This window comes from Cynoglossus semilaevis, chromosome 5 (genome assembly GCF_000523025.1).
Source record: "Cynoglossus semilaevis isolate Cse_v1.0 chromosome 5, Cse_v1.0, whole genome shotgun sequence".
Classification (NCBI taxonomy): Eukaryota; Metazoa; Chordata; class Actinopteri; order Pleuronectiformes; family Cynoglossidae; genus Cynoglossus; species Cynoglossus semilaevis.
In genome coordinates this window covers 6,873,451-6,899,354 of record NC_024311.1, presented here as the reverse complement: position 1 = coordinate 6,899,354, position 25,904 = coordinate 6,873,451, and the positions used below count along the sequence as shown (strand labels likewise).

Sequence of the window (25,904 nt, the reverse complement as noted above, 5' to 3'; positions counted from 1 at the left end):
TGTGCTCCCCCACAAACACAGAACCCTGTGTCTTAACTGTGGCATTTCACTGTTGAGTAGAATTACAGTAGAAGTTACAGTAAGATGACCCGGCGCTGGCTGTACAACACTGCAGCCTCTGACCCCACACACCCCCACACCCTCACCACACACACACACATCCTGCCAAAGGGAGGAACCTAAAGCCGCGACTTCCAACATAACAAATGTTTACCTTCCTCTCCGCCTCTCCCAGTCCCAGCAGCCCCCCAGGCTGTCAGTCAGCAGCTAAGTCCTCCTCGGGGCTGGGAGGCCATCAGGGATTTAAGCAAAAATCTCTTTATCCCAGAACTTTCTCTCTGGGATGAGGGTGAGCATATGACTCCAGTCAGCAAAATACCACAACTGCTGCAAATGACTTCTTCTCTGCACCTTGGAGACGCCAAAAAGCTTCTCTGGTGGAGAAAACGTGTGTTGCATAATTCATGTGTGTGTGTCATAAGTGCCTCAAATATATTTTTTATTTATGTTATTTAACTATTTGTATATTTTCACATACTGGAAAATATGTTTTGCAACAGTGCAATGAATCTAAATCAGTGGAAAATGATACAAAATTATTTGAGTATATTTTTACTATCTATTACTACATATATGTAAATATATGTAAATATGCAATATATAATATATATTCATATACAGTATAAAACGTGTCCGTCTTTAAGTAACTGACAGTAATGTGTTGGTTGACCGCTCAGTGATAACACCGAGAGTTTCTTCTTCATCTGTTCACCTGGTGTTAATACCAGGTGCAGTTTTATAATGTTGTGGTGTTAGAAGAGTTAGACGTTTCACTTAAGTGGTTGATGCTCCATGCTGATTAACCCGAACATTGATTTGAACAGGCTAATCTGGGGTGTTAGCCCACAGTCCTGATGAGACGCCATGAGCTTCATGATCCAGACCAGGTGCACACACACCCACTCAGCTGGAGGCCAGGGGTGTGTGTGTGTGTGTGTTAGTGGAAATGACAAGAATGATCTGGCCTTCAGGACCACGGCAGACACTGGGATTTAGGAGGGCCTCCAGGACGAGGACCTCCAGGAGGAGGCCCTCCAGGAGGAGGCCCTCCAGGCGCTCCGCTCTTATCACAATCATCACGTTGTCTGTTCACGTGCACACAGACGAGCCACACCCATACCAGGTTGTCTTTGTCAGTACCAGCTCTCGGTCCCTGGTATCTGGACCAACCCTGCTCCTACTGAGTCTAGAACCCTGGTGGAACCGATGACGGCACACGTCTTCCCTAACTATTTCCTGTAGTATTCCATCAGACTAATTCATGACACACCTTATGACATAGTAAATACAAAGTATGCGTAACACTGCAGTCACAGTAACCTGGCGTTAAAAAAGGAGGGCAGCAGGGAGGAGAGCAGCTGGAGACAGGTAATCCCGTCTCACCAGGTCAGCCATCAGACAGGCTGCAGCAGGCCCGACCAGCTTCAGTCTAATTAGCACAGTCCAAGGATTTAGTCTGTCCTCTCTCCCTCTCTCTCTCTCTCTCTCCCTCTCTCCCTCTCTCCGACCTGGAGTAAAGCCCACATCTCCAGCCAGTTGTGACAGGGTTAATGCTCTACGCTTGAGATTTGACCGGCTTCAACACGCTTCGTCTTCTGTGGCTACGTCACGCCTCCGCAGGGGATTAACAGAGAGATGAGTAGACGGGACGGCAGTTAGTTCAAGTCCAGAGACGAGAAAAGTACTAAAAACAAGCAAGAACTTCGGCAGAAATACGTCAAAATAAACAGATGACTGGAATATTATAGGTGATTCATCATCATTCACCTTCTACTGGAAAGACTGCAGAGGGACAGGTGGACAGGTCAACCGTCCAGGGTCACAGAAAGAGACAGATTTTCAATCTGCATGTTTGCATAAAGTGTGTGTGTGTGTGTGGCTAAGGCCAAGGATGTAGCCTGAGTGTCTGACCCCCCACACCCCACTACATTACCACTGGTCCATATCTCGTCCCCACTCCCACAGACGTCCTTCTTCAAGTGTGTCTCTGAATGGCAGTGAGGGGGTGGTGGGGGCGGTGGGGGTGGGGTGTCAGGTGTCATTTTAAAAAGCAGTTGTCAGGACGGGCTGTAGTCGTCTGTGGTCCACTCCACTGGGCTGGGCTGCAGTGGAGTGGACTTTGTGGTGCGGCTCTGAGAGCTGCAGCTTTTAATGGAACTGTATTAAGTGGGCTGTTTTGAAGGCATTGATTGCCCCCCCACACACACACACCCCCACCCCTCCCTACGTTGGGCCAAATGAATATTACTGTAGATTTCTGCTCCCGCTGGCGATCAGTGAATAAAAGCTATTTTATCTCCTGCAGGTACATTAGTTTTTAATTGTGCCAAACTCAATAAATGGCTCTTTATGGTACTACTGTAGTAATCCCAGAGTACGAGTATTTATACAAGTATACTGGAGGGAGAAGCATTGATTACAGCTGCGGCTCCAGTTTCAAAATGAAAAGTGTGACAATATTCCTTCAGCTCCATCTGGCAGTACTGGGATGGTTCTGGTTTTCAGCTCAACAACTTAAAGGTACAGGATAAAAAACTGTACAAACAGTAAAAAGTAAAAAAACAAAAAGTAAGTAAAAAAACAGTAAGGTTTTTTCTGTATCATAACAACAGCTCCAGAGTGTGCATCATGTCAGTCAGACAGACAGTCAGACAGACAGTAAGCAGTCTGTGACACCACACACACCTAGGGATTAGTTCCGAGGTAGTGATGACTACAAAGTACCAGGGTGGATGATAATTAATGGCATCCATTAGAGGGAAAGCCTCTGTCTGCACTTTTCCTGTTGGATGGACTGCTGAAGAAGCTCATTCCTGTGTTCGTGTCCTACCTGGGGCTACAGAGTGTTAGACTGCATGTCAAATAAAGCCTTTACAGTCCCAGCCCCCCCGCCCCCCCCCCCATCCACTGCATGATCCTCTTTCATTATTCAGCCCACTCACATTCTTTTCAATACGAAGGCTCTGTCAAAAGGCTAATTAAAAAAAATTATAATTATAATTATTTTTTCATAATAATATTTTCATTTTTGTTTTAATAATAGTTATGTCTAAGTTTTTTTTAAATCGAAGTAAATGGAGAGTAATTCAGATAAAACAAAATTTCTAAATATTTATACTATATTTTGCTAAAACAGAAGGACAAACCAAGTGATGAAATTCATATGGAAAAATGTCAGTGTTCGTTGCTGTGCTTATTTCAGCCTCTTTTGTCAGTCATGTCCCTGTAATCTTCTGTCATCAGTGGGTACAGTCCAGTAAAGCCCCCTCTGTCTCAACAGTACCAGAACCTAATGTAGTTTCCAATATAGCTATATCATGAATTATTATAAAATAATACCGAGTATTCTGTTCTCATCATTCTGTCTCGCTCTCGGCTTTCCTGTCGTTGCGCTGCTTTCAGTCGTGCATACTTTTTATCCAATCATATTTCAGCCTCAGGTGTTGCCAGGTTAAAAGAAATCTGCCCTAAGGCCTTCAGTAGAATCAGTAGTGCGGTCGCTAGAAGCATACATTGAACAGCAACAGCGTTGCTTCTTTAACCAATCAGATTTTGATTGGGCGGTCAAAGAATACAGTCTTGAATCTTAACAAAATGCATTTTGCGGCTAACACGTTCGATAGTAACATTTTCTCTGAGTCCACTGCTTCTGTCGAGCGAACATTCTCAGCCTGAAGCGAAATAAAACGTTTTAAATCGACAGGACTGGACTTTAATCGTTAGCATGGACGACGACAGGACCGGGTTGTTCGAACTGGAACTCACGGCTAATCTGTACAACTGAACTCGTCTAAAGGAAAGCGATGAGGAGGGAGTTTGTGTACAACTATTTAGAAGTTTCGGTGAGTAAAACGCATTTTGTCTTTTTAACAATGTTTTCATTTTATAATATTATTGATGTTTCTTGGTGAACATTATGTCATTAAAGGTACGTATACGATCTCGTCTGTGGTCCAGAATAAAGCAGATCCACTGTTGTTGATAGAGAGATAACGCCCCCTGGGGGCAACTCCAGTGTCTAGTCAGAGACAGACATACAAGTCAAAAAGTTTTAGGACAGATGTGTCTGATGGTAATGACTCGAACCAGTTCAGACTGGTCTGTGGGTCAAGTATGGGTTGTTATATTTGATGAATAGGTTTTGAACTAATTCCCAAACGGAGTTGACAGAGTATTTAATAAATAAACAAAATAAATAATTCCAGTCCTCAGCTCTGTGCCTTTTACACTTGCAACAATGGTCTTGTTACTTTGAAAAGCTGGGGTGTCCTTGTGTTTATAGCCAAAAGACAAAATTATTATGTGCAGTGAAGTTTGGGGCGTTTTGAGTTCTCAAATGTTGTTTCACATTTACGATGAAATGAAGTTAGAACAACGTATCAACTAAAGACCAAGTGTTTTCCACCTGGCAAGGATCCAGTGGATTAAAGCTTAATGATCCTCTGAACTTGGAGATAAGACAAGAACATTAGACAAAATATTCTCCTGTTGAGTCTTGTCCTCAGTTGGTTTTAAGATCCCTCTGACGAGTCGTCCTACAGACAGATGGTCACATGACAGAAGTGTCAGAGAAATCACCTCTATGGCTGAACAGCTCCGCTGATGTCAACACATCATACTGTGTGTATTGTCTAAGGCCCATAAAGGCCTGTTCTATAGGTGACTGTGCTGACTCAGCAGTAGTTGACAATAGTAGAATAGGATGGTCTCTCTCTAAAGAGGAGGCTTCACCTATGACATGAATCCACTGTGGTTTAAGTTGTCTTTTTCTGCTCATTAAAACTCAAAAAATTATTTAAAAAGTTCTCAAAAAATAAGAAAACAACAAGAACTTCAAACCGTGTAGCTTCTCATAGTTAAAATGAATTTGAGGAAAATCCAGAAAAGAAAACAACAAGAACTTCAAACCGTGTATCTTCTCATAGTGTCATGTCTCATGTCTCATGAATTTGAGGAAAATCCAGAAAGAAAAATTGCAATTTAAAGCAGTCAACAGTAAACAAACTTGCAGCTTATTTGACCAACCCAAGTCAAAGGTTGAACTATTTTACGTGATACGAGTCGCCGTCTGCTGCCTCAGACATACATCGCCTTTAACAAATAATGAACTGAGAGACTTCACTCACTCCATGCGCATGTTTATTTATTAAAATCAATCAAATCCAATGCATACAACCTGATTTCAATTCAGGGTTTGTAAAACCATAATAAATCATTTGAACTCTATTCATTTGGTTTTGAAGAGCACACTGTTTTGATCTCTCTGCCAATGTTCTTTTCTTTTTTTTTTCTTTTTCCTTGGAAACCAAGCCCCGTTCAAAACATTTTTTGTAGTCGTAGGTGTGAGGTTGAGCCAAACATGGTCTCATCTACTTTCCTGCAAGCACCCGGGGGGGTCTCCCTTGCATCACACGGATCACATAGACAAGGTGCAGCAAGAATTAATTTCACAATGATCAGTTTTACAGCTCTGCCTTTTCCTGTTTGTTTGTCTGACGGCCTGCCCGTCTCAGCCTGTGTGCACATGTAGGGCTGTGAGTGATGCACAGCCAATCCCTGACTGGGTTAGATGTATGTGGGTGAAAAGTAAACGCAGTAATGAGTAGTCTGAGCATGTTTATGTGAAAGATTCTGACTGTATAGCTGTGAATCAGTCTCTCCCCTGGGGGAAGATTGGGGGCGAGGGGAAGAGGGGGGTCTGGCCTGTGGTTTCCAGCTCAAAGAGAGGGTTTGATGAAGCAGCAGTGGTGTTGGACTGAGTTGTGTCAGTGGAATGACTAAAAGGACAAGTGAGTGTGAGGTAAATGTTGTGCGGTGAAGGGAGTTCCCCTCAGATGAAGACACCGCTGTGTTCAAATGAATGTTATTAGCAGCAGTTGTCAGCTGGCTGTCTGGACGTGAAAAGGCAAAGACAAGGAGAGAGATAGGAGTGGGGGTAGGAGGGATGGTACAGTAAATCTGAAGACGCACAATGCAGAGACTTTTGATGATGTGGGCCGGGTTGGTATTACCACCCAAGCATGTCAGCGCTTTAGGCTGCAACACTGACACACCTGCCTGCATCAGCTGAGTCAGGGCCTGTACAGCTGGGGACAGGTGGTGGGGCGAAATGCTAATGGTTTTGTTTTTTTTTTGTTTTGTTATTTTTTTATATTTTCTTGTGTTTGTCATATGTGGCCTGAGGCCCTTAGGGGAGAATGCTATTAAAATCACAGGTCTGTTGTTAGAGGTCTGGATGTACCGTCTGACAATAATAATGTATGTGTGTATATATATATGTATATATATATACATATATATATATATATATATATTTTGTATACAGTTTATATAAACTATATAAAGAGACATTTTGACATTAATATATATATATAATAATTATATTATTTTGGTATATTTTTCATGGTATTTGTCCATAATAATAATAATTCCGTCATGTTTTTTCTCTTCTGTTCCAGTAGTAGACAGAAATGGTCGCAGGAACGTTGACTCATCAGTTGTAATCATGATTAATCATTTTAAAATAATGAATAACTCCACAGCTCTCATGTGATCAGTCCGATTAGAAATTGAAACAGCCCTAATATATGTATTTATATTTCTATATATATGATGCATATAAAAAATACTGATTGCACTGAAATGTAGGTTGAATCTTAAACACTAACAATTAATAATTACTTTACAAATAGTGTAAAAATGGACACAAACATGCAACAGTGCAGTTAATGGAGCAACTGCTGTACAACTGTCACGTTTCTTGTGCGTAGGACAGAGTTAACGACTTGGGAAATCCTTCAGCGCTTCAGTGCGGCCTGTGTTCATCTAAAAACGTTTACAGCTCGTTTTTGTTTCCTCCGCCGCTGCCTGCTGTGTGTGATGTAGGAAATGTAGGAGATGTTTGTCTTTTCAGATAGGTTCCGTTGTCTTTTGTGTGTTTTGTCTCAAACAGCATGTCAGCCAGGCGGGGCGGTTCGTGGGGAGTAAGTGAGTGTGCGTGTGTGAGAAAAAGAGTGTGTGTTGAAAATAAAAGAGAAAAAAAGCTCCATGGCTGCCTGCACACACACAGCAGCCTGTGGCCTAATGGGATGTGACACTCTGACAGGCACTCTGAGCTCTTTATCTGGGCCTCTCGGTGTGTGTGTGTGTGTGTGTGTGCAGGTTTGTGCCTGTGTGCATTGGTGTGTTTCTGTTTGCCCGGTTTTGCCACGATTGTGTGTGTGTACACAGTGGTGCGTGTGTGACCCCGGCAGTGGCAGTCCCCGGGCCCCCGGAGAGTTCTTTAACCTCCTAACAGAGTCAGACTCATTTACATTGAAATGGAAGAGTGGCAGGGCCTCTTTATAAACTGTTTATTTTTTAGCTCTATAGAGAAGACTTGACTCCACCCCTCTCTCACACAGCATGTTCACACATACACATGCAGAACCACGCAGCGTACATGAGAATGTTCCTCTGCCGCTCACACCAGTTTTCTGGTTTTCTCTGTCGGATCCTTTCAACTCTATATTTGTGTGTGGCCTAATAGGTGGGTCAGAAAGGGGCTACAGGATCAAGTCTGTGTGATGTGGGGCTTTGGGGGGTGGGGGGTCATGTGATTGTGAATATCGTCTTAATGGCTGAAGATCTCACAGATTCTGTTGACAAGTTTCTAGTTCCTTCAGAACTATTTCCTTTGTGCCTCTGCAAAGACATTGTGTGAAGTGAGAGAAACTGGATAAATGTATAACATTAACAAACACACATTAACAAACACACACCAGGACCTCCTTAAATGTGTTCAGCCCGCAGGTCGCCATTTGAGCGCCACTGGTCAGGCTTATTTACACAACTATCGTCTTCATTGGAAATGGCGTCGATGGGAGCAGTCTAAAAGAAGTCATATCTTCGTGGGTTGTAACAAAGTGAAATTGACATCTGTAATTGAATTGATTTCACCGCCTTGCAAGCGAAGGAAGGCAATCAATAAAACGACCAGCAGCTGGACAGACTGACCGTCAAGGAGCAGAGCTCTACTCCATGTCCTTGTCCATACACAACTCTGAGTCACAAAATTTTAAAGACTCTCTGCATCCGAAACAACAAAAGTCTATTCGGAGGCACACAGGCAAAGTACACTCAGTCTCTGTGCAGTTGTTTAAGTCGTTGTCAACCTAGTACTGTATGGACTGTGCAGAGAGTTTGGTCCTGGAGAGGAAAAAATTAGGAAGCGGGAAGGGAGTTGTACGGCTGCAGCCTCATCCTGACCCCAGACTTCTCTATCCTTGCTGAAGGCACGGAGGGTTTCCAGAGATTTTACTGGCTGCCAGAGAGAGTGCACGTCTATTTATAGCAAGCAGGAAGCATGTGGGAACTTTTTGATGATCCATACAATTATATTTCTGTCAGGGATGTAATGTGGTGGAGAACGAGGAATCTTTCTGGAGACGACTTCACTCCCCCATATAACAAACCTTTCTGCATCCTGCTGTGCGTGAGTTTACAGTTTCCCCTTTCTTTTTTCTGTGTTCTGGTGAGGACCTTCTATAAAAAGGAAGACTGTGGTGGAGTTTTTAAAAATAGAGAGGAAATCACAGGGTCACATGTTTATGTAACGCCAGAAAACAGGTGGTCAATAGATGGCTTTGTGATTTCAGTAAAAACCAGCTTGTCTTGATAGAAATAGAAGAAAAGTACTTCTGACAAATGATTGTACTGAGTTTGACAAATGGAACCAATCTCATTGGATAATGTAAAAATCCCTCAGGGTCAGCCGCTCCTTCTGTGATACACAAGGTGAAGAATGATTCAGTTCACACCAAGTGTTTATTTATGATATTATTCCAGCACATATGGTTATTAACGGATGAATCATATGGGCAAGAATCTGGCGATATGGTACGTATCATGTTACTGTACAGCAGCAACAATATGATATATTGTGATAAACTGCAATACTATAGGCACGACAATATATTATAGTTTTATATTATTATTTTTAACCAATGTAATTGTAGTAAAACGCAATGCTGTTCCATCTGAACATCAGGTACTAACACTGGAACAGAGAGATCTACATTTGGAATCACTAGAGGAGAAAGAAAAGAAAATGAACCAACAGGAATATTTGACTGGGGGTTGTTAATATATTTTAAAAAAAACAATTACAGCTGTAGAATGTTGAAGGTATACAGTATCGTGAAATGAAATATGTGATATATATTGGCGCATTGATACGTTCTCATGCTACTAATATTGATGTATTTATCAATTTCTATCAAAATCCCCACAACCAAGCATTTTTACGAAAAAAGGACAGCCTCACCTAGACCACATACAGAAAACATGCAAAGACCGTCGATTCCCATGGCTCAAATCGGCAAACATCTGGCTTTAAAGCGTAGGCTCTGTCCGCTCACTGTATCTCTTAAAATGCCACTGCGTGTATCCATGTATCTAAAAAAAAAAACAACTAAAAACCAAATAATTTGTTCAGCAAGAAAAACGTACACCAGCCCACGGCCTAGTGGTTTGAAGGATTGGACTCAAAGTAAAGGACTGTGGTTCAAATCCTGACCTTGACTAGATGTAGGGTGTGGTGAGTAAGCACCAAAAACTCTGGATACAGTCATTGGTGTGTTTCACAGATGTTAAATGCACAAATTAGTCATGGTTGAATTCAGTACTAAAATGACATGGTATACTTCCTTCAGGGATTTCTGGCCCATTTTATGACATCCTCCATAAGCCCGAACAAAGACTTTAAAAACGTTTCAATATAAGAATAATCTAGACGTACAATGCAAAATTATATAATGGGATTACAATTATTTTTCTGCGTGAAAATATCAATGAGTAGACTCGGACTTTAAAGACTTGATCTGTACTTTAATGCCAGATCACAAAATCTGAAGAAATTCCAACCAGCTGCATGTTACCCAGTAGCAGCTACCATATATCATGGGGTCGCTGCCTCCCAGTGGAAATTCCCTGTATGCTTCGTTTGACTTCTGAACTGTTTTTATGATATAAGCATTCATTTCACCCATAGTTCTGCATGTTTTAGCTGCACGCCACTTCCTTTTCCTGACTTCGGTGAGTCACTGTATGTGTATGTGTGTGGTGAGTTCAGTCACTGCCGTCGGTTCAAGATACTCACTGCCCCTCACTGATGAGATCCAGATGGAAATGTACCGTGGATTATTCCCTCTATTCAACATCACACTGCCTGGAATCTTCCACTTTTTCCTCTTCAAATTAACCTAACTGTGCACAGTGGACACTAGTGTTAGTGGTAAACTGACAACAAACTCAGGGTTTGGTTAGCTTAGCATTGTGTACAAAGGTAGTGTTTTAATTTGTAGTTTTAGAGCCTTGGCCGTAACTGTTGTTCATTTCATAAGGAATTTTCCATAATTATGGGGAACATCTACCACATCCAAAGATATCTGGGATAAAGTTGCTTTTTCACCCTAAATATTTGGGAAACTTTTTGTTCTTTATTATTTAACTACGTCTGGGCTTAGTTATTGGTTTCTTTGTGAACTTTTGGTTAGCTCCATATTTTGCCAAACTTAAAATATAGTTAAGCAAATTTGATCAATTTAAGAAATAATTACTTAGGTTTTTGGTTATCTTTGTCCTATGTTAAGGTGTGAATATGATTGTCTGCAGCTCCCCCTGTGTCCACGAGAAAAATAAATCAATGGCCTGTGTGTTGAATAATAATGGTTTATAAGCTGCAGAGGTACAGTTTGTGTTTGGCCTGCAGGAGCTTTTGGGTTTGAATCCCCCTGTTTCTCAACCTTGTTCAAACTATACTAAAAATCAAGTTTTCATCTTTTTATAGACTAAAATGCCAACATTCGCTCTCCCTCTGGTTTGTAGTCAAGTTTGGCCAGAATCTGCATGCACAGGGCTGTATTCACACAGGAACACACACTTGCATGGTTGATGCAAACATTGCCAACAGAGTCTTCTGATCTGTAGCAAACAAAGTCCAGTGCACCAGGTCTTTAAACTCAGACCAGGTGGTTTTACAGTAAATCTGTCCATCAGCTCCCCCCGAGGTCTGGGAGCTGGAACCATGGTTGGCTTATTGTTAACACAGATTCTCACAGCCATTAAACATGTTGGGTTTGTGTTTTATTTCGTAAGGAAACAGCCTTTTTCCTGCTTTTTTGTTTCAGAAAATCCCAGCAGAGATTATTTTTTTTCTGTCCATGTCCTGTTTGAAATGAGAAATTGTGCAGTGTGACCGTTTAAAGGAGCAGTAGATGGGATTGTAATGCAACTGTTGATTACTTATAGATATTTAATGCCATCTGTGGTTCTGCTGACAGACTTGTAGCTGAAGGAACATTCACAACACCTTCAAGAGCTGAACATATTTCTACAGCAGGGCGGGCCAGTTAACAGTATGATGCAGAATGCTGAGAATTTCCATTGTTTCAACAAAGAAATTCCCATGGTGCACCATTAAAAAAAATTGTCACAAAAAGTATATGTATTGAAATGTACCAATCTTCTAGGTTGAATTTACTCACCATTTACGCAGTGTGGAACCCGGGCCTGTTTAGTTGAACTGATATATCTGCAGGAATTGAAGAAAAACACGCAAAGATGAGTGTTTAATAATTCTGCCTGTTACTGTTGCATAGAAGAACAAAGACAAAATATTTACAGCTAATAAATAAAGGACTTCTTCAATAATACATGATTACCTCTTGTGACACTAAGGTGTCACAGCGCAGTGATTGGGAATCACTAGTTTGGGGTTGCTGTGTTTAAGATAAACATCATTGTTGGAATAACTACTTGGAAGTCCAAGTAGTACTGTCTTGGTACTAGTTCCAGTACTTCAAACTGAATTGGTACTGAATACTGATATTGAATCAGTAATGGCGTTTATTTTACAGAAGTTTAATTTGCTCAGTCATCATTAAACTTTCTTCTAGTTTTTCTATAGGCAGCCATTAAAGAAAAACCTACTGGTTCTTTGAAAATAGTTCCTAGTACTTTCTCTTAATTTTTCTGTAGTTCTTGTTTCAAATACAGTTATATGCCTAAAAGTTGCTCCTCACGTGGTACATGCATTACACCAACAATAATAGAATCTTTATCAGATCTCTGTCCTTTGAAGTAGCGAGTTGGTCCAAATACACTTCCTCCTTTATTAGCTCAGGTTTCTCTCTCTCTCTCTCTCTCTGTGCTAATCAGCAGCTATTTGGTTCTCTTGTTACCCAAGATCCACTGGGCAGCTGGGGACAATCAGCCTGACAGAGAGGTGATCCTCTGAGCACAGTTAGTGTTTGGACATGAGCCAGTGACTACTAATAATTGACTGTCTCTGTGGGCCTTTTCTGTCCTGAGTAAAAAAGTCTTTGTATGAAGGAATATCAGGTTACACCATTATATACAGAGATCAATGTTTCTCACATGGTTTGAGAGTGACTCAAATTTGATCGTTTTGGTTTGGGTCGTCTTATTTTGTTTGTCCCTCATTTTGACTGTCAACCTTTATAAAGACTCAACTTGGGCAGAGGACAAAGACTTTGGGTTTGGATCCTATGGGTTTTTTTTGTTTTGTTTTGTTTTTTAACATTTTTGGTGATTGTTAATTCACAAAAAAACTTCAGCCCTGAAGTCAGCCAGTGGTTATCAAACCATGTTTGGCATGCCTGTGTGTCAGTGGTATACAGGTCCCATACTTTTGATAATCCTGGTTTGAGGAATCACTACAACTTTACGTTTAGCCAGTCTTGTTTGTGTTGTTTTTTTTTTTTGGGAACTTTTTGCCCTTTGTTATGGCTCAGAAGCGTAGGGCAGACTCTTCTGATGTTTTTATGTCTTAGTTCAGGGGTGGGCACATTTTAGCTTGACGGCCGATTCAGTAGTGGTTGAATGTTGGTTGTGGGTGAAATAATATGAATAAAATGTACAAGAATAAACCTAAACTTTTAAGGATAATTTAGCACATTTTCTTAATGTCGTGAAGGGAATTCCGAGGACTTAATAAAGTTCTATCTAGTTATCTACATTAAATGTCTGCACCGTCTAGTGGTAACAACAGAAAATATAGTCAATTCGTTGTAATGCACGAAACAGAAAGATTGACATTAGCCTTTACCAGACTTAGCACCAGCGTTTGGCAGGCCGCAGGCTGATGTGGCCCATGGGCCATAGTTTGCCCATGTCTGCTCTAGACTATGATGGTACCACTGTGTTAGTACTTGTGAGTGACATAGGTACTTATGTACAGTGTGTAAGTTCCGACCGATAGATTTGAGTTGTGTTGCATCGTAGAATACACAATTCCGACAAAAGTTGAGAACCCCCCGTATATGGATACATCATAAAAACTCTATATATCGCCCGGCTCTAGCACATACTTCAGCATTTCCACAAATACTCAGTCAGACTGCGTACCCGAGCCATAAATCAGCCGGCCATGTCTGATGTACGTTCTTCTAGTAACTGTGTTCCTCTATCAAAGAAAGCTCCCTCCACTGGTGTTTATTAGAATCTATATATATACACCCTTCTCCACACAGCTGTAATATTACACCTCCGCCCGTCCTGCGCTGATGAGAATGAGTCACCAGCCGGCAGGCAATGAACTGCCAGAATGGAGGCTATAGCAGAGTTATTAGTAAACACATTTATCTTCCTGATGCGGCCTCAGTGAGCAGGGACTCCAGCCTGTGTGTACCAGCATCTGGCAGTTTCTTATCTGCAGCTAAATGGAAGTGGTGGTGACAACCACAATTAAGTAAGACAGGAGAGAACGGTGCAGGGTTACATACATGGTAATTACTCTATCACCGTGGAGCGGCCAGTGACATTAAAACACTGGCTCCAGATCAACCAACAGGATGACGGGACAAATATACGCATCACTGAAACGTACCCTTTCTGTTTTGTCTTCACTGTGAGGGGGTCAGTGGAGGTTGGTGTTGGGTGGAGACAGGCGATGTCTTCACAAACTGACAACACAAAACTAAATGAAATATACGAGTACACCTAAAGATTTGGATGCAGGGCGCTGGTTCCAAATAATACACAATACAGATTGACGGTTTTTAGTAAATATCTTCCAGAAAGGTGAATATTCAGCCCGTTTGTTGTATGTTGTATTATGTCTAGGACTACTGTAGAGTCACACAGTTAACAGTCCTCCTTTACAGCAGAATGAGGGGTGGGCCCCCCTTAGGCATGCAGAGTTATTAGGGAGGAAAAATCACGTTTAAAAAAAAAAAGAATTGTCTCCTTGTGTATAGATGGTTCAGAGGGCAAACAAATGCATCTTCATGGGTACACAGCCTGTTTCAAGCGGATCAGTTTTATTTCTAATTTGTCTATTTACCCCGGGTGTTTTAGTTGAACTTCACTGGTCTTGAAATAAATCATTAATTAGCTAGATCTCATTTGAAATGTTGACTCCCAAGGGCTGACAAATGTCTGGGGTACTGTGAATCCATCCGTCTGCTTCTTATTTGTTTGCAGTTCCAGGGCAGAGGTAAAAATACTGAAAGTTATTTCCAGAATGAGTTATTATTGCAGCATGGGTCCAGTTGGGTCCTCTGAGCCAAAACCACTGCCATGGCTGGAGCATCCTTTAAAAACAAATCTGAACTCTCTCTGGCTGGTGACTTTTATTTCTCCCACAGACACTGGTTCTATGGCTCTGGGCAGCCTGACACGGCTCTGCTCCATACTTCATATATTCACTGAGAATAAACAAGGCGGTCTGTGACAGGCTAACGCCTGCTGAGTCCGTGTCTGTACCAGGGCATGTACAGTAGTCATGTGATAAATGTAACATCTGTGACAGAGGAGCAGCGCCTACAGCAGTGGTGGAGTAGCTATGGCCCCTCCATGATGGAACTGTCCTCCACTCATATGCTATCTTTCCCTATTTTTTTTTTTTTTTTCCCTTTTCCCCCCCCCCCCCCCCCGTATCCATCTGATTTATTCCCTTTCTTGCACTAGCAGCGCTCTCTTCTTTTTCTGTCAGATCCAATGAAAATGTTCAGATTGCAAACCAGAAGCCACACTCAACCTGTCCAGACATTAATCCTGAAAGCTCTCTTTTCCTTTCTCTCGCTCTGTGGATCCTAGTTCACGACATTAACTTATATTAAGATGGACTTTCCAAAGAGGCATGTCCAAAGTCTGGCCCCGCGGGCCATCTGTGGCCTTATTCAGTTGTCGTTTACTGTTCAATGGTCTTCCAGGGTCAAAGAAGGGGCTGCAGTCCCTGGGCGAGCAGAGGTACACATACTGTATATATAAACCAGGGGTGCACGATAAATGAGCCGATAATGTGTTTGGATTTTTAACTTGTGTAATGCACTTTTTTACTTTTTGTTTATTTGTTATTATAATTATTACTTATTTATTTTACAGTTTGTTGAAAGGCATGAAAAGTGTGGTTCTGTGTATTGTATTGTCATGTCATGAAATATCTTCAATATACTTTTTCTCATTGGTCTTTCATATCTCCATCAGTTATCGGCCTTTGGAAGCAGGTACTTATTGGTTATCAGTACCAGTTCTCATGCACACACACTCACACAGACACAAACACACACACACATATATATATATTAATGTCACATTTTTCAATGACTAACACTGTTTAAAATAAAAAGTCTTGGTACAGGTCTTTTACCTGGTAACTCCTTTTTATTCCTGGTCCTTCAGTGGTTTCAGCTCAGATCCTGCATCAGTTCCAACACTAAACACTACTTCTAAACTCTTCCCACACCATGAACCTAGAACTGAGATCTGACAACCCAACTCTGCCTTTGATCCTTTGAACAGTTTTTTTACGATGTGCTTTAATGCTAACAGTTCAAGGCTTATGTTTTAACTCACTGGATGACCCCCACCTCCCTGTCTCCATTTACTTAAACAAACCTTTACAGAAAACAAATGAAAAACAAACAGACGTAGATTCCCTGCCCATGGGCATGGATAAAAGGATAAAAGGAGCAACTCTAGTTGACTTTCCATGTGACTACGCATACAGAGTATTTCATCTGTCCTCTATTTTCATAATTGAGGAACTTTTTTAGAGAATTTATATATATATACATATGAAACAGAGCAGTAGCACTAGAAATCCTGGGGGGACAGTTTTGTGGTACAACTCATGTGCGACCATTAAAGTAACAGCAACAAGGAGAAAACAACAGAACATACAACACTGTCCCCTATTTATAATATATTTATTTATAATAACTATGCCGCACATACGGCACGCATTGCACCATGTGGACAGTCACGTTTGAAAAAGACGTGTTGGTTTACGGAAATACAGGGAGAATAACAAGGGCATTAGTAGACGGTGTCTCTCAGGACAATACGATCTAAAAAATAAAGTATATAAACCGACAGGAAGTCGAATTTAATTTTATTGTCACTTTATTGTGACTTTATTTTCTCATAGAGCTTTTCTCACTGACTTTCACTTTGGTCAGTGTGTTCTTCTACAGCCTTTCATCAAATTTGTAGTGATGAAAAGACTGGAAATAAGCGTGCATCCTTTCTATTGCTATGCAGATTTGTCCACATCCACTGCCAACAGGGGTAAAGAGACGTTTGGGCCCAGATTGATTTGGATGCAGTGGTAGTTTCTCACCCCCTCAGTTTGTCCTTGTCCAGTTCCGATACAGTGATACAGGTCACATACAGCCTTGTCTTCACTGAAAAACGATTGGTCCATTAACCTAATGCCACCAGTTTAATGCTGAGTGAGTCCTGGTGAATATTAACTGCATTTCAGTTTACTGCAGCACATGTGTATATAAGTGAAATACATGGACTGATGTCACATATTTAGCCCATCTGAAATCATCTGACATTATTATGAGCCCATCACCGGAGACGTTTCCTTGTAGAGCGTGCTAAACTTGAGGCTCGTGGACCAGATTCAGCCCACCATGGCCCTAGAGAGTTTACTTAATGTGTGTAAACTGCACCGCTGCACAGTGCAAGTCAAATCGCAAATTGCATTTATTAGAAAGACAAAAGAGAGCAATCTTTTTTTAGTCCTGGAGGAAGCCCACTCTTACCACCATTAGGTTTTATGAGACCAGTTTAGACTCAGAAGGCCTTTCATCTGTGTGTGTGTGTGTGTGTGTGTGTGTGTGTGTGTGTGTGTGTGTGTCCATCAGTCAAAGTAAATCTCTCAACAGTCACACAATAACAGTAACAGTTCCTGTCCTCAAAGCCCTCCGGCCAAACTGGCCCATTCAAAGGACTCCTTCAACCTGGTGTTGAAGCCAAATTCCTGGTCAACAGAAGAGCAGAGATTTAGAGCTGTGGTCTGAGTGGACACAAATGTTTGTCCACCCAGCCCTGCTGTTGTTTCTGGACCTCCAATAAAACCAGGGCTGGTACTGACCAAAGTACTTAGTATGACTGAAGAGTAAGTATGACGGTGAATACTGCAGTAAGTCTTGTCAGTTGGTTGACATTCAGAACTAAGCCTTGGACTCTGAAATAAAAGTCATTGTTCTGTTGTATTACTCTATTGACATGATCAAATGTTTATGACGTGACTTGACAAAATGCCACTAAATGTCTGAGATTGATTAAAGATGGCGACACCTGCTGTGGCATTTCCTTGAAAACAACTACACTGACCTCCGTGTTCCTGACATTTGAAAGAAAAACATTTACTTTAATCATTGAAGTAACTGCAAAATCAGATTTAAGAGAGCTATAGATGAAAGGACTGGGACTTGACCCCATGATAACTTTAAAGTAAATACAGACAGAATTAAAGTATTAAATCACACCTTTAAAGTTCCCTGCTTTCAGGATGCACTACAGATGCCCACACTCCAGCCCAGGTGTTTGTCACCCTGAGGAATCTGAACAGAATGTACTTGGTGATGTCACAGTAGAAGACAATGCAGATAGAAAAAAGATCATTGTAAATATGATCTTGATTACTTCCTCAACTACAATAAATCGGAATTCAATTTGCGACTAATTAATTACGACGCCTGTAATTAATTTAAAATATTTAATTGTGCCTCACCATTAAGAATTGTCCTTTAGCCAGGACATGGTGAGAGGTTTATTGGGCTCAGGACGTGTGTGTTTGTCTTGATGGTCTGGTTTGTGAAGCTCCTCGATGCCGAAGGTCTTGTCCTTGAGCAGGGTGTACTTTCTCTCGCCTCCCCTCTCTCCCTCACACCCCCCTGAGTGGTGTCTCGGCTTCATGTGGGAGACATTACTCCTGTACTCTATCTCCAGCTGTCTTCGCCCAGGCTTTTGTGTGTGTCTCTCAGCTACTGCTTGGGTTGTATAATGTGATTGATGTCCTCCAAGCAATCTGCTTCTGGGACAAAGACAGTGTTCAGTTGATCCACAGGCTGATTGGCGCCCGGCTAATGGAGAGGACACCATGACCTCCGAGGCTGTCAGGTGCCAAACCATTCTGTTAATTATGCATCCACACATTTGCCAGCCACTGGAACCAGTCTGCCACCACCTGTGTGCTTCCTGAACTTGGAAGACCCCAGAATTCACTACATTGCAGGATTCCAATTACTCTGTACCTGTGTGTGTGTGTACATATGTGTGAGGTTTCATAACATCTGTTGTCAGGCTGGACTGCCTCCGCGCCGGTGCTGAGTGTGAACAACAGTGCATGGTAATTGACTACAGCTCGAGGGTGTGTGAAATATCCTTAATTCTCTACGCCTGGACTCGGAGGCTGAGCTGCAGTAGCTGCAGTTACGTCTTTATGTTCAGCCTGTTAACACCGAGACATTTCTGGTTTATATATGTACTGTCGGCAACCCACAAAAAACAAATATTACAGTAACTAACTAGAGCTGGAGTTATTAGGGGCAGACAGGGACAGTGTTTCAATTTGGGGTGCATCTAAAAACGCCTCTCCTGCTTCTATTTCTGGGTCAGAGCAGTTTGGGCGGCGGATTAGAGCTGCTTTCACTTGTCAGCAGGCAAACAACAAGCTGCCATTTGTGTTTATTATGTTATTTTCAGAGCAGACGAAAATTCTGTAAAATCTAGGAGAATGCAAAATAAGCTAACACATGCTGCGTCGGCTACTTTTGACTTTAAGCCAGAGAAGGTAATTATGGAGCAGGGGTGAAGTGTGAAGTCGGGTCGACTCCGGGACTGCAGAGTCACAGTCTGACCTACACCACACCAGATTTGTCCTGTGAGATTGCAGCTACTTCCTGTTTTCTGGCATCTCTGTCTTTATTTGAAATGACATGCGTGAAGATGGTGTTGACACGTAGATGTTGTTGAGACGAGGTGGAAAATGAATCAAATTTTATCCTTTGATGGTGTTTCTATTAGGAAGTGTTGTGATAATTGAAACCTTTTTCAATTCAATTTTTGTTTGATGACTGAATCAATAAGAACACACACAGATTATTATATATTTATTAAAATATAAAAAATACATTGGTACACATACGCACATGCAGTCCAGCATATGTACCAACAAAAGTACCAATACCACTGCAGTTACTCTGGAGAATATTCTGGACCGTAGTTGTCCTTGTTTGGATTGTTGACATAACAATAAATAGATATTTGCATAAAGTAAACATTTGTCAGCTTCCTTGTTTATAACAGGATTAAAAATGTATTAAAAATAGATTTTAAATTATAATTGTTTGTAAGTTAACCATCGAAAATCTTGCTGGTACTGCAGTTATTTATGAATTTATTTTTTATCATCACAGACATGACATGTAATTATATCTGTGCGACAGTTAGTTTTACTGGACAGGATGTGTTGGTCATGTGGTGCTGACATCTGGGTCCCAGACAGGATGATGTCATCAAGTATTAAAAAGGTTGTAAAGTGGCCGTAGGTGTTCAGGATAAACCTGGTTCGGTTTGATACCATGGACCCCTCTACCACATTCAAAAAACTAGAGAAAAAAACTTTCAGAATCAGATGTTGAGTATTTGGTCCCAAACGTTTACTGACAGTTAAGAATAACGTTTTTTGGGAGTGTATATAAAACCTACCTCATCACATGGTCATCAAGTTCCTAATATAAACCCAGAGCCAGAGGTTTGGCTCCAAGTCTAACACAGATGTTTTATTTTACTCATGAAAACTGTGGTGAAGTTGTCGTGTGTTTTATTTTACTCATGAAAACTGTGGAGAAAAAAAAAGTTCCGTTCATAACGTTTGGTATTACAGTTGTTTGGACATTTCCATTTATTATAATTTGGTCTTTTTTGGTGGAATTGAATTGACCTGACTTTTCAGTCCGTGAAGGATAAGTTGACTGTTTCTATCAATCATTTTCTGTTGCTTTGAACTGATGTACAGTAAAATGCTAACGTCTGTTGACACTCAGGGGGATGTGTAGTTAAATAGATGTTCCTAGGTCAAGAGTGTGTTACCTTCATGGTCTATTCTGGAATTTCTGCTTACTCAGACAGTTGAGGGCTTCTCTTTCTTTGTGTTGGTTAAATGACCACAGACTGGCCCGCGGGCCACTGCTTGATTAAGCCAGTTTTAGAAGAACCTGCCAGCATTTAAATCATTAAAAAAAGTTGCACGTTTTATTGCAAAAAGTCAAGACGAAAAAACCCACAAAAAGAATAGGTATGGAAGAATGGACCTACGTACATGCATTAGGACAGTACAACATATGGAAGTACTTGATTGAACAGCTTGTTCCCACTCCACAGGCTGACGCTCCCTGGGAACCCGGCCTCATCAGGATTCTTGCAGGTCTCCTTATACACCTTGGAGGTTTACACGCTGCACAGACGTACATGTAATTTATAGACCACTGTAAAAGTGGGCTGAGTTAATCTCTTTGTTACCCAACACATGTTCGTCCATCAGCAGCAGCAGCTGTGCGTGGACACAGCTGGGTGTAGGAGAGCAGAGGGCGAGAACAATGCATTAAAGCAGAAAGTTCAAGAAGTGACTGGTGTAATTTAGGATCGAAGTTTGGACCGAGACGTGGGAGTGGGAAAAAGACAGAAGGATCAGTGGGCGAACGGTCCAACGAGTGAGCGAGTGAATATGACCAGAACCAGTCGTTGCTGTTTTTGATGTTAAATGATATCAGTAAATTATGACGGTGTCAGTGGTTTTACAGTTAACACAGATAATGTTCTAAAGTCTTTAAAAGTACTAGTTATTCTATACTAAAGTGGTATAAAAATAAAGTATCGTAAATGTTTCTAATTGCTGGCTACGTCATCGCTCCCTACAGACCACCTAGAGTCACCACACGTGTTTTTTTTTAGAAACTGCTAAAACAGCTGTACGGTCCAAACATGGACTGGTGATGACGACACGTCTTGTTGTTGAAGCTACAGCGTGTACTGAGTTTTCATGCATTATGAATCTAACACTCCACCACCGTCTTTAAAAATACTGTACTGCACAGAACAAGGAGCTTCTCCCCAGCGCTCCCTCTGAAGGCAGGAGCCCACGTCACTGGAGGAGACAGAAATAACGCAGATAATCTGCTTCAAATACAGCGTTTATCCCCAGAAGAGCCAGGAGGAAGTGCAGCTCCTCTTCAGCTGCTGCTCCACGGCGTTCCTTCAACAAGTCAACAAGCTCATGTCAGGTTGATGTGAAAGGTGTAGTAATTGGTTCCAGCTCCTGCTGGGGTTTTCCCTGACACAGTTTTATTAACACAGATTATACGACGGATTAATCGGCAGAATCCCCTGGAGATCGCCTTCAAGGACAAATCAGCTCCGCAATGTCGCACATATTTGCAGATGTGTGTGTGTGTGTGTTTGTCTTATATTCACACTCATGTCAACACACACACTTACTCCAAACCAGAAAACCAGGCCAGTCTCCTCCTACTTGTCCTCCTCGTCCTCCTCCTCCTGTCTGTGGAGAACAAATTGCTCATCAGAGTTTGTTAATTACATCGTTCTCTAAAAGGATGACGAGTTAAGCCTCGATCTTTGCTGGTTGACTTCATGTCATGGGGGGTGGGTGGGCGGGCCTCAGAGATAATCTCAGTCAGACTCGGAGACATGTCTCTGCTGTCGTCAGTCATCAATGAGTCCAGCTATCAGTCGGCAGAGAAACAGGGTGGAGGGGCGCTACTAAACCTACCTTATCACCATGGTAACTAATACTTACCTCCTAGTCTGGTCGGCACCAGGTTCTGTTCTCGGTTTAGGCTTAAAAAACTGGTCCCTGATCTCTGGGGGGTTTTATTATTTTTAGCAGATCTAGAGGACTTTAAAGTGGGTTTATCTTCCAACAAACTATGTCTGAAAATAAAGAAGGCCACCGTTTGGCTGGATCTCACTTTGAAACACTTCCAAGCTAACCATTTCTTAGCCACAGCTTGTGAGTGAGTTTTCGTGCACGGTCACACATGGACACAGAATGCATGATGCAAAATGATCTTTTGCCGACCTCAGGGTGGCAGGGTCAGGTCAAGTCATGTCAAAAATGATTTCCGATCACTGGCTAGTCAGTCTGTGCGTCACATCTGTCACACCTTTTACAGTGGAATAGGAATACCATACCAATCACACCTGGGGCGACTGCCTGGCTGAAATCCTGTGACTGTGTTTGTCTTTTTTCCAGCACTGTCACTGTAATGTAACATTCATTCACACTCAATTTTTTCCGATATTCAGAATTCCTAAGTGGAAAAACCTGAAGCCGACACCATAAAATTATCAGAATTCTTATCAGAAACTAGAAATCGTTCTATCTCCTAATCAATGATTTGAGGAAGCCGAGAAAACCCATGAATAATATAACATATATTTCTATATATATCATATAAATCTCTTTTTTAATCTAAAAAAGTTTTAACAAAACACACTGGGGGCGGGGGGTGCTCTGTCTGCGTCTTTATCCATGTGTTTACGAGTGTGCGTCTTATCAGTGGGTATCTCAGTCAGCTGATAGCACTGAGGTCTGTTTACCTCTGGATGGATATTAATTGTTCTGATAAGAACGGCAGCACAGACTGACTCCCTGGGCAAACATACCCCCGTTCCCCGACACTCCTCACTACAGTCACACTCTACACCTTACATTTCTTCAGTCCTAAGAATTCTGTGTTTTCCTGAATGTAGTGAGAATGAAAAACCGTGTGTTGGAGGATGGTTAGGATGTTAGGAGGTGGGTCTTTCTTTCTTTCTTACTTACTTTCTTCAGACTTGGTTTTCATCCCGGCCCACTCCAGCTGTTTATCCTATGGCCCAGTAAGTTTTAATAGCATCTGGGTGATATTTACTGGTGTGGGGAAGATGAATGCCCTCCTCTAAATGCTTCAACCCCTTTGCCTCTCGCAGTATTAGTCATGTAAACAACGTCTGCTTATTAATGGTAAAAGCTTTCCCTAATGATCCACGCCGCACATGAGTTTGAAATATCAAGACAGGGCATAAAGAGCACTCATAGATCACTGTAATGAATGATGGTCGGCTGCTAGAAGGCTGGGGGAGGAGACCTGTCCCAATGCTAATTCACTCTCTATTTCCCCGCCTGATTCATACGCTGCTCGCTCATAATCCATCAAGGCTGTATGATTCTTCCATTATAGCAGCCAGTTTTGCCTTCGCTTGGCTGAAGGTTATTTGTCAGCATTATAGGATATGTATTTTGTGGCGGTGCCATGTTATTTTTTCAAAGAGTTGACGTAAACACTAGTCACAGTGATTGCACGAGAGGATATAAAACACGATCCGACTTTCATTTGCACCTCCCGCAGGCAACTCCTCGAGGAACGCAATTAATTTACAAACCTAATCAAATGTGTTCAAAAGAAGTGGTACGTGTCTTTTAACCAGTGTTGTCTTATCAGCCTCTCAAGATCGACCCCCCTTCTCCCCAGAGACTTCATCAAACCATGTTGTCTTTATCATGCCGGGTGATTACGAGCCAAAACTGTCACGGCTATGAATTTGTTCTTGTCAAATGTGGTATAATCAAAAGTCAGCCAGCCATAAATAAACTAATTTTCCTCCAACAAAGCCGCACCGTGCTAAATAGCTCCGCCGTAATGTTCTCTATTATTGTTTATGGCACTTCTAAGTGGCCCCTGACAAAAATACATTTAGTAATGAATCAGAATTGTACCTGTGAATTTGTTCTTAATGTCTGTGTCACTAATTCACAGCAGCGGTGGGCAGGTTGGTGTCCAATCTGTGGAAAGCAATTGCCTCCTCACATCACACCACTAGGGTGATAACAGAGAGCAACAGCGAGCCGGTCTGGAAAGGCAGTGAGGCATTAATGGTTTATTTTTGTCTTTTTTTTAAAACATATTAAGTTGACGCTGTAGTTCATTTTCGAGTTGCTAAAGTGAAAATTCCCAGTAGTCTTGTTAACGATCATGGAAGGACCGGAACATTAATCCAGGCTGGGACTTTGAGATAAAGATTATTTCTGTCTAACTTTAATGCTAATGTTGTTTTGGAGAAATAGAAAATGTTTGATAAAGATCTTCCACTGAACTTTTGAAATGAATTTAATTTCATCCCCCAAAAAACAAATACTTTACAGTAACTAGATCCAAAAAGCAAACCATCCCCCAAAAAACAAATACTTTACAGCAACTAGATCCAAAAAGCAAATGTTCCAGATCATGTGACCACATGCCAGATTTCATATATACTTAAAAAAATATATAGGATATAAATACTTTTAAAATTGCTAATTACCTTCGGTGTGCTGATTTGTTTCCCTCCATTGCAGCAGATGAACCGTCCTGGAAAACTTTGATTAACTGTATTGTCTCTATATACTTCAGCTCTTTTCTTGAGCTAGTACTTGCCAGGACTTCTCCAGGACATTTTCAGCTGCTACAGTTAATTTGTACAATTTAAACATTTAAAATGTTTGTCTTTGTCCAAACTACAACCAACGTCTAAGACGTCTCAAAGACTACACGTGTATAAAACATCAGATGATGTCTAAGAGCTCGACTATTGGACAACTTCAACTTCACGCTGACATATCTTCATTTCAACCAATCAACAATTAGCAACTAGGAGTTGGTGGGAAAACTCACCCGCTTGCGTCCAGATGGTGTTGGTCAAAGACACACAATGTCAGTTTCTCTTTTGGCGTGTGCACAACTTCTGCAAAGGTTGATGGGAAAAAAAATCTTCTCTGTCCTCCATTCTCTCTTGACCAAAGTACGTGGACTTGCCAAAAATCATTTGGACGTGCGTCAGACGAGATGGACGCAATTTGCATAGATATGATCCGGCAGCGTGAAACACATTTATTGTGTTTTTATTGTGTCGTGTCTGTGAAAGAAGTTTCCAAAGGAGACGCCAAGTCTGAATAGCTCTGAATTAGCATTTAAACCTCTCTGTTTGTGCACCGTGCTATCTTTTAGTTGAATAATTGTCTTCCTGCCTATAGGGCTTGTCTGTAGCTGTTACTGTAGAGGCAGGCTTGTGTGACGCTACACTATTATGCACAGAATCAGGGCTGAAAGTGATGACACAGAAACACTTTGTTCCTTCGTGGATCCCCGGCCGGCCCCACTGCTGGATCATAATAATAGTTCATTGAGACATCCATACTGCACCACTCTGGGCAAATATCAACTGGCAGGTATTCCTGTGAGACTCGGAGGACTCTAGCTGCTGCTGGTGGCCTCTCTCCAGGTCCATTATACTTTAGCAGTAACAATGGCACTGGATTTGTACCGAGCCAAATCTGCTGATGGTGGGAACAGAGCGGTAGTTATTAGGGCTGTGTATGGGCCAGGATCTGGTGATACAATACAGGGGCAGTGATACGATATATTGATATATATATTAAGTGTTTGGGGTTTTTTTTCACCAATGTAACTGTAGTCAAAGTGTCATCATAGTAAAGACACAGTGCT

General features: G+C 41.6%; 1 protein-coding gene and 1 long non-coding RNA gene across 5 annotated transcripts in view; one reads left to right on the top strand and one right to left on the bottom strand.

Moving 5' to 3' along the window:
- Positions 1 to 17,061, bottom strand: part of sema6d (semaphorin 6D) — a 48,048-nt gene extending 30,987 nt beyond the window's left edge. For 2 of the 4 annotated variants that reach the window (XM_008310180.3, XM_008310179.3), the window contains exons 1-2: positions 15,713 to 17,057; positions 11,586 to 11,632 (exon numbers count right to left, since the gene is read on the bottom strand). In XM_008310180.3, coding sequence (XP_008308402.1) covers positions 11,586 to 11,588 — 3 coding nt within the window. In that variant the 5' untranslated portion in view covers positions 11,589 to 11,632; positions 15,713 to 17,057. Of the gene's footprint in view, positions 1 to 11,585; positions 11,633 to 15,712 lie in introns of all 4 variants that reach the window. The other 2 variants (XM_008310175.3, XM_008310181.3) reach the window with 2 other exon arrangements.
- LOC112487021 (uncharacterized) overlaps positions 3,132 to 25,904 on the top strand; it is a 37,738-nt gene continuing 14,965 nt past the window's right edge. Inside the window, exon 1 of the long non-coding RNA XR_003049721.1 lies at positions 3,132 to 3,902. This is a non-coding gene — a long non-coding RNA (uncharacterized LOC112487021). The remainder of the gene's footprint in view (positions 3,903 to 25,904) is intronic.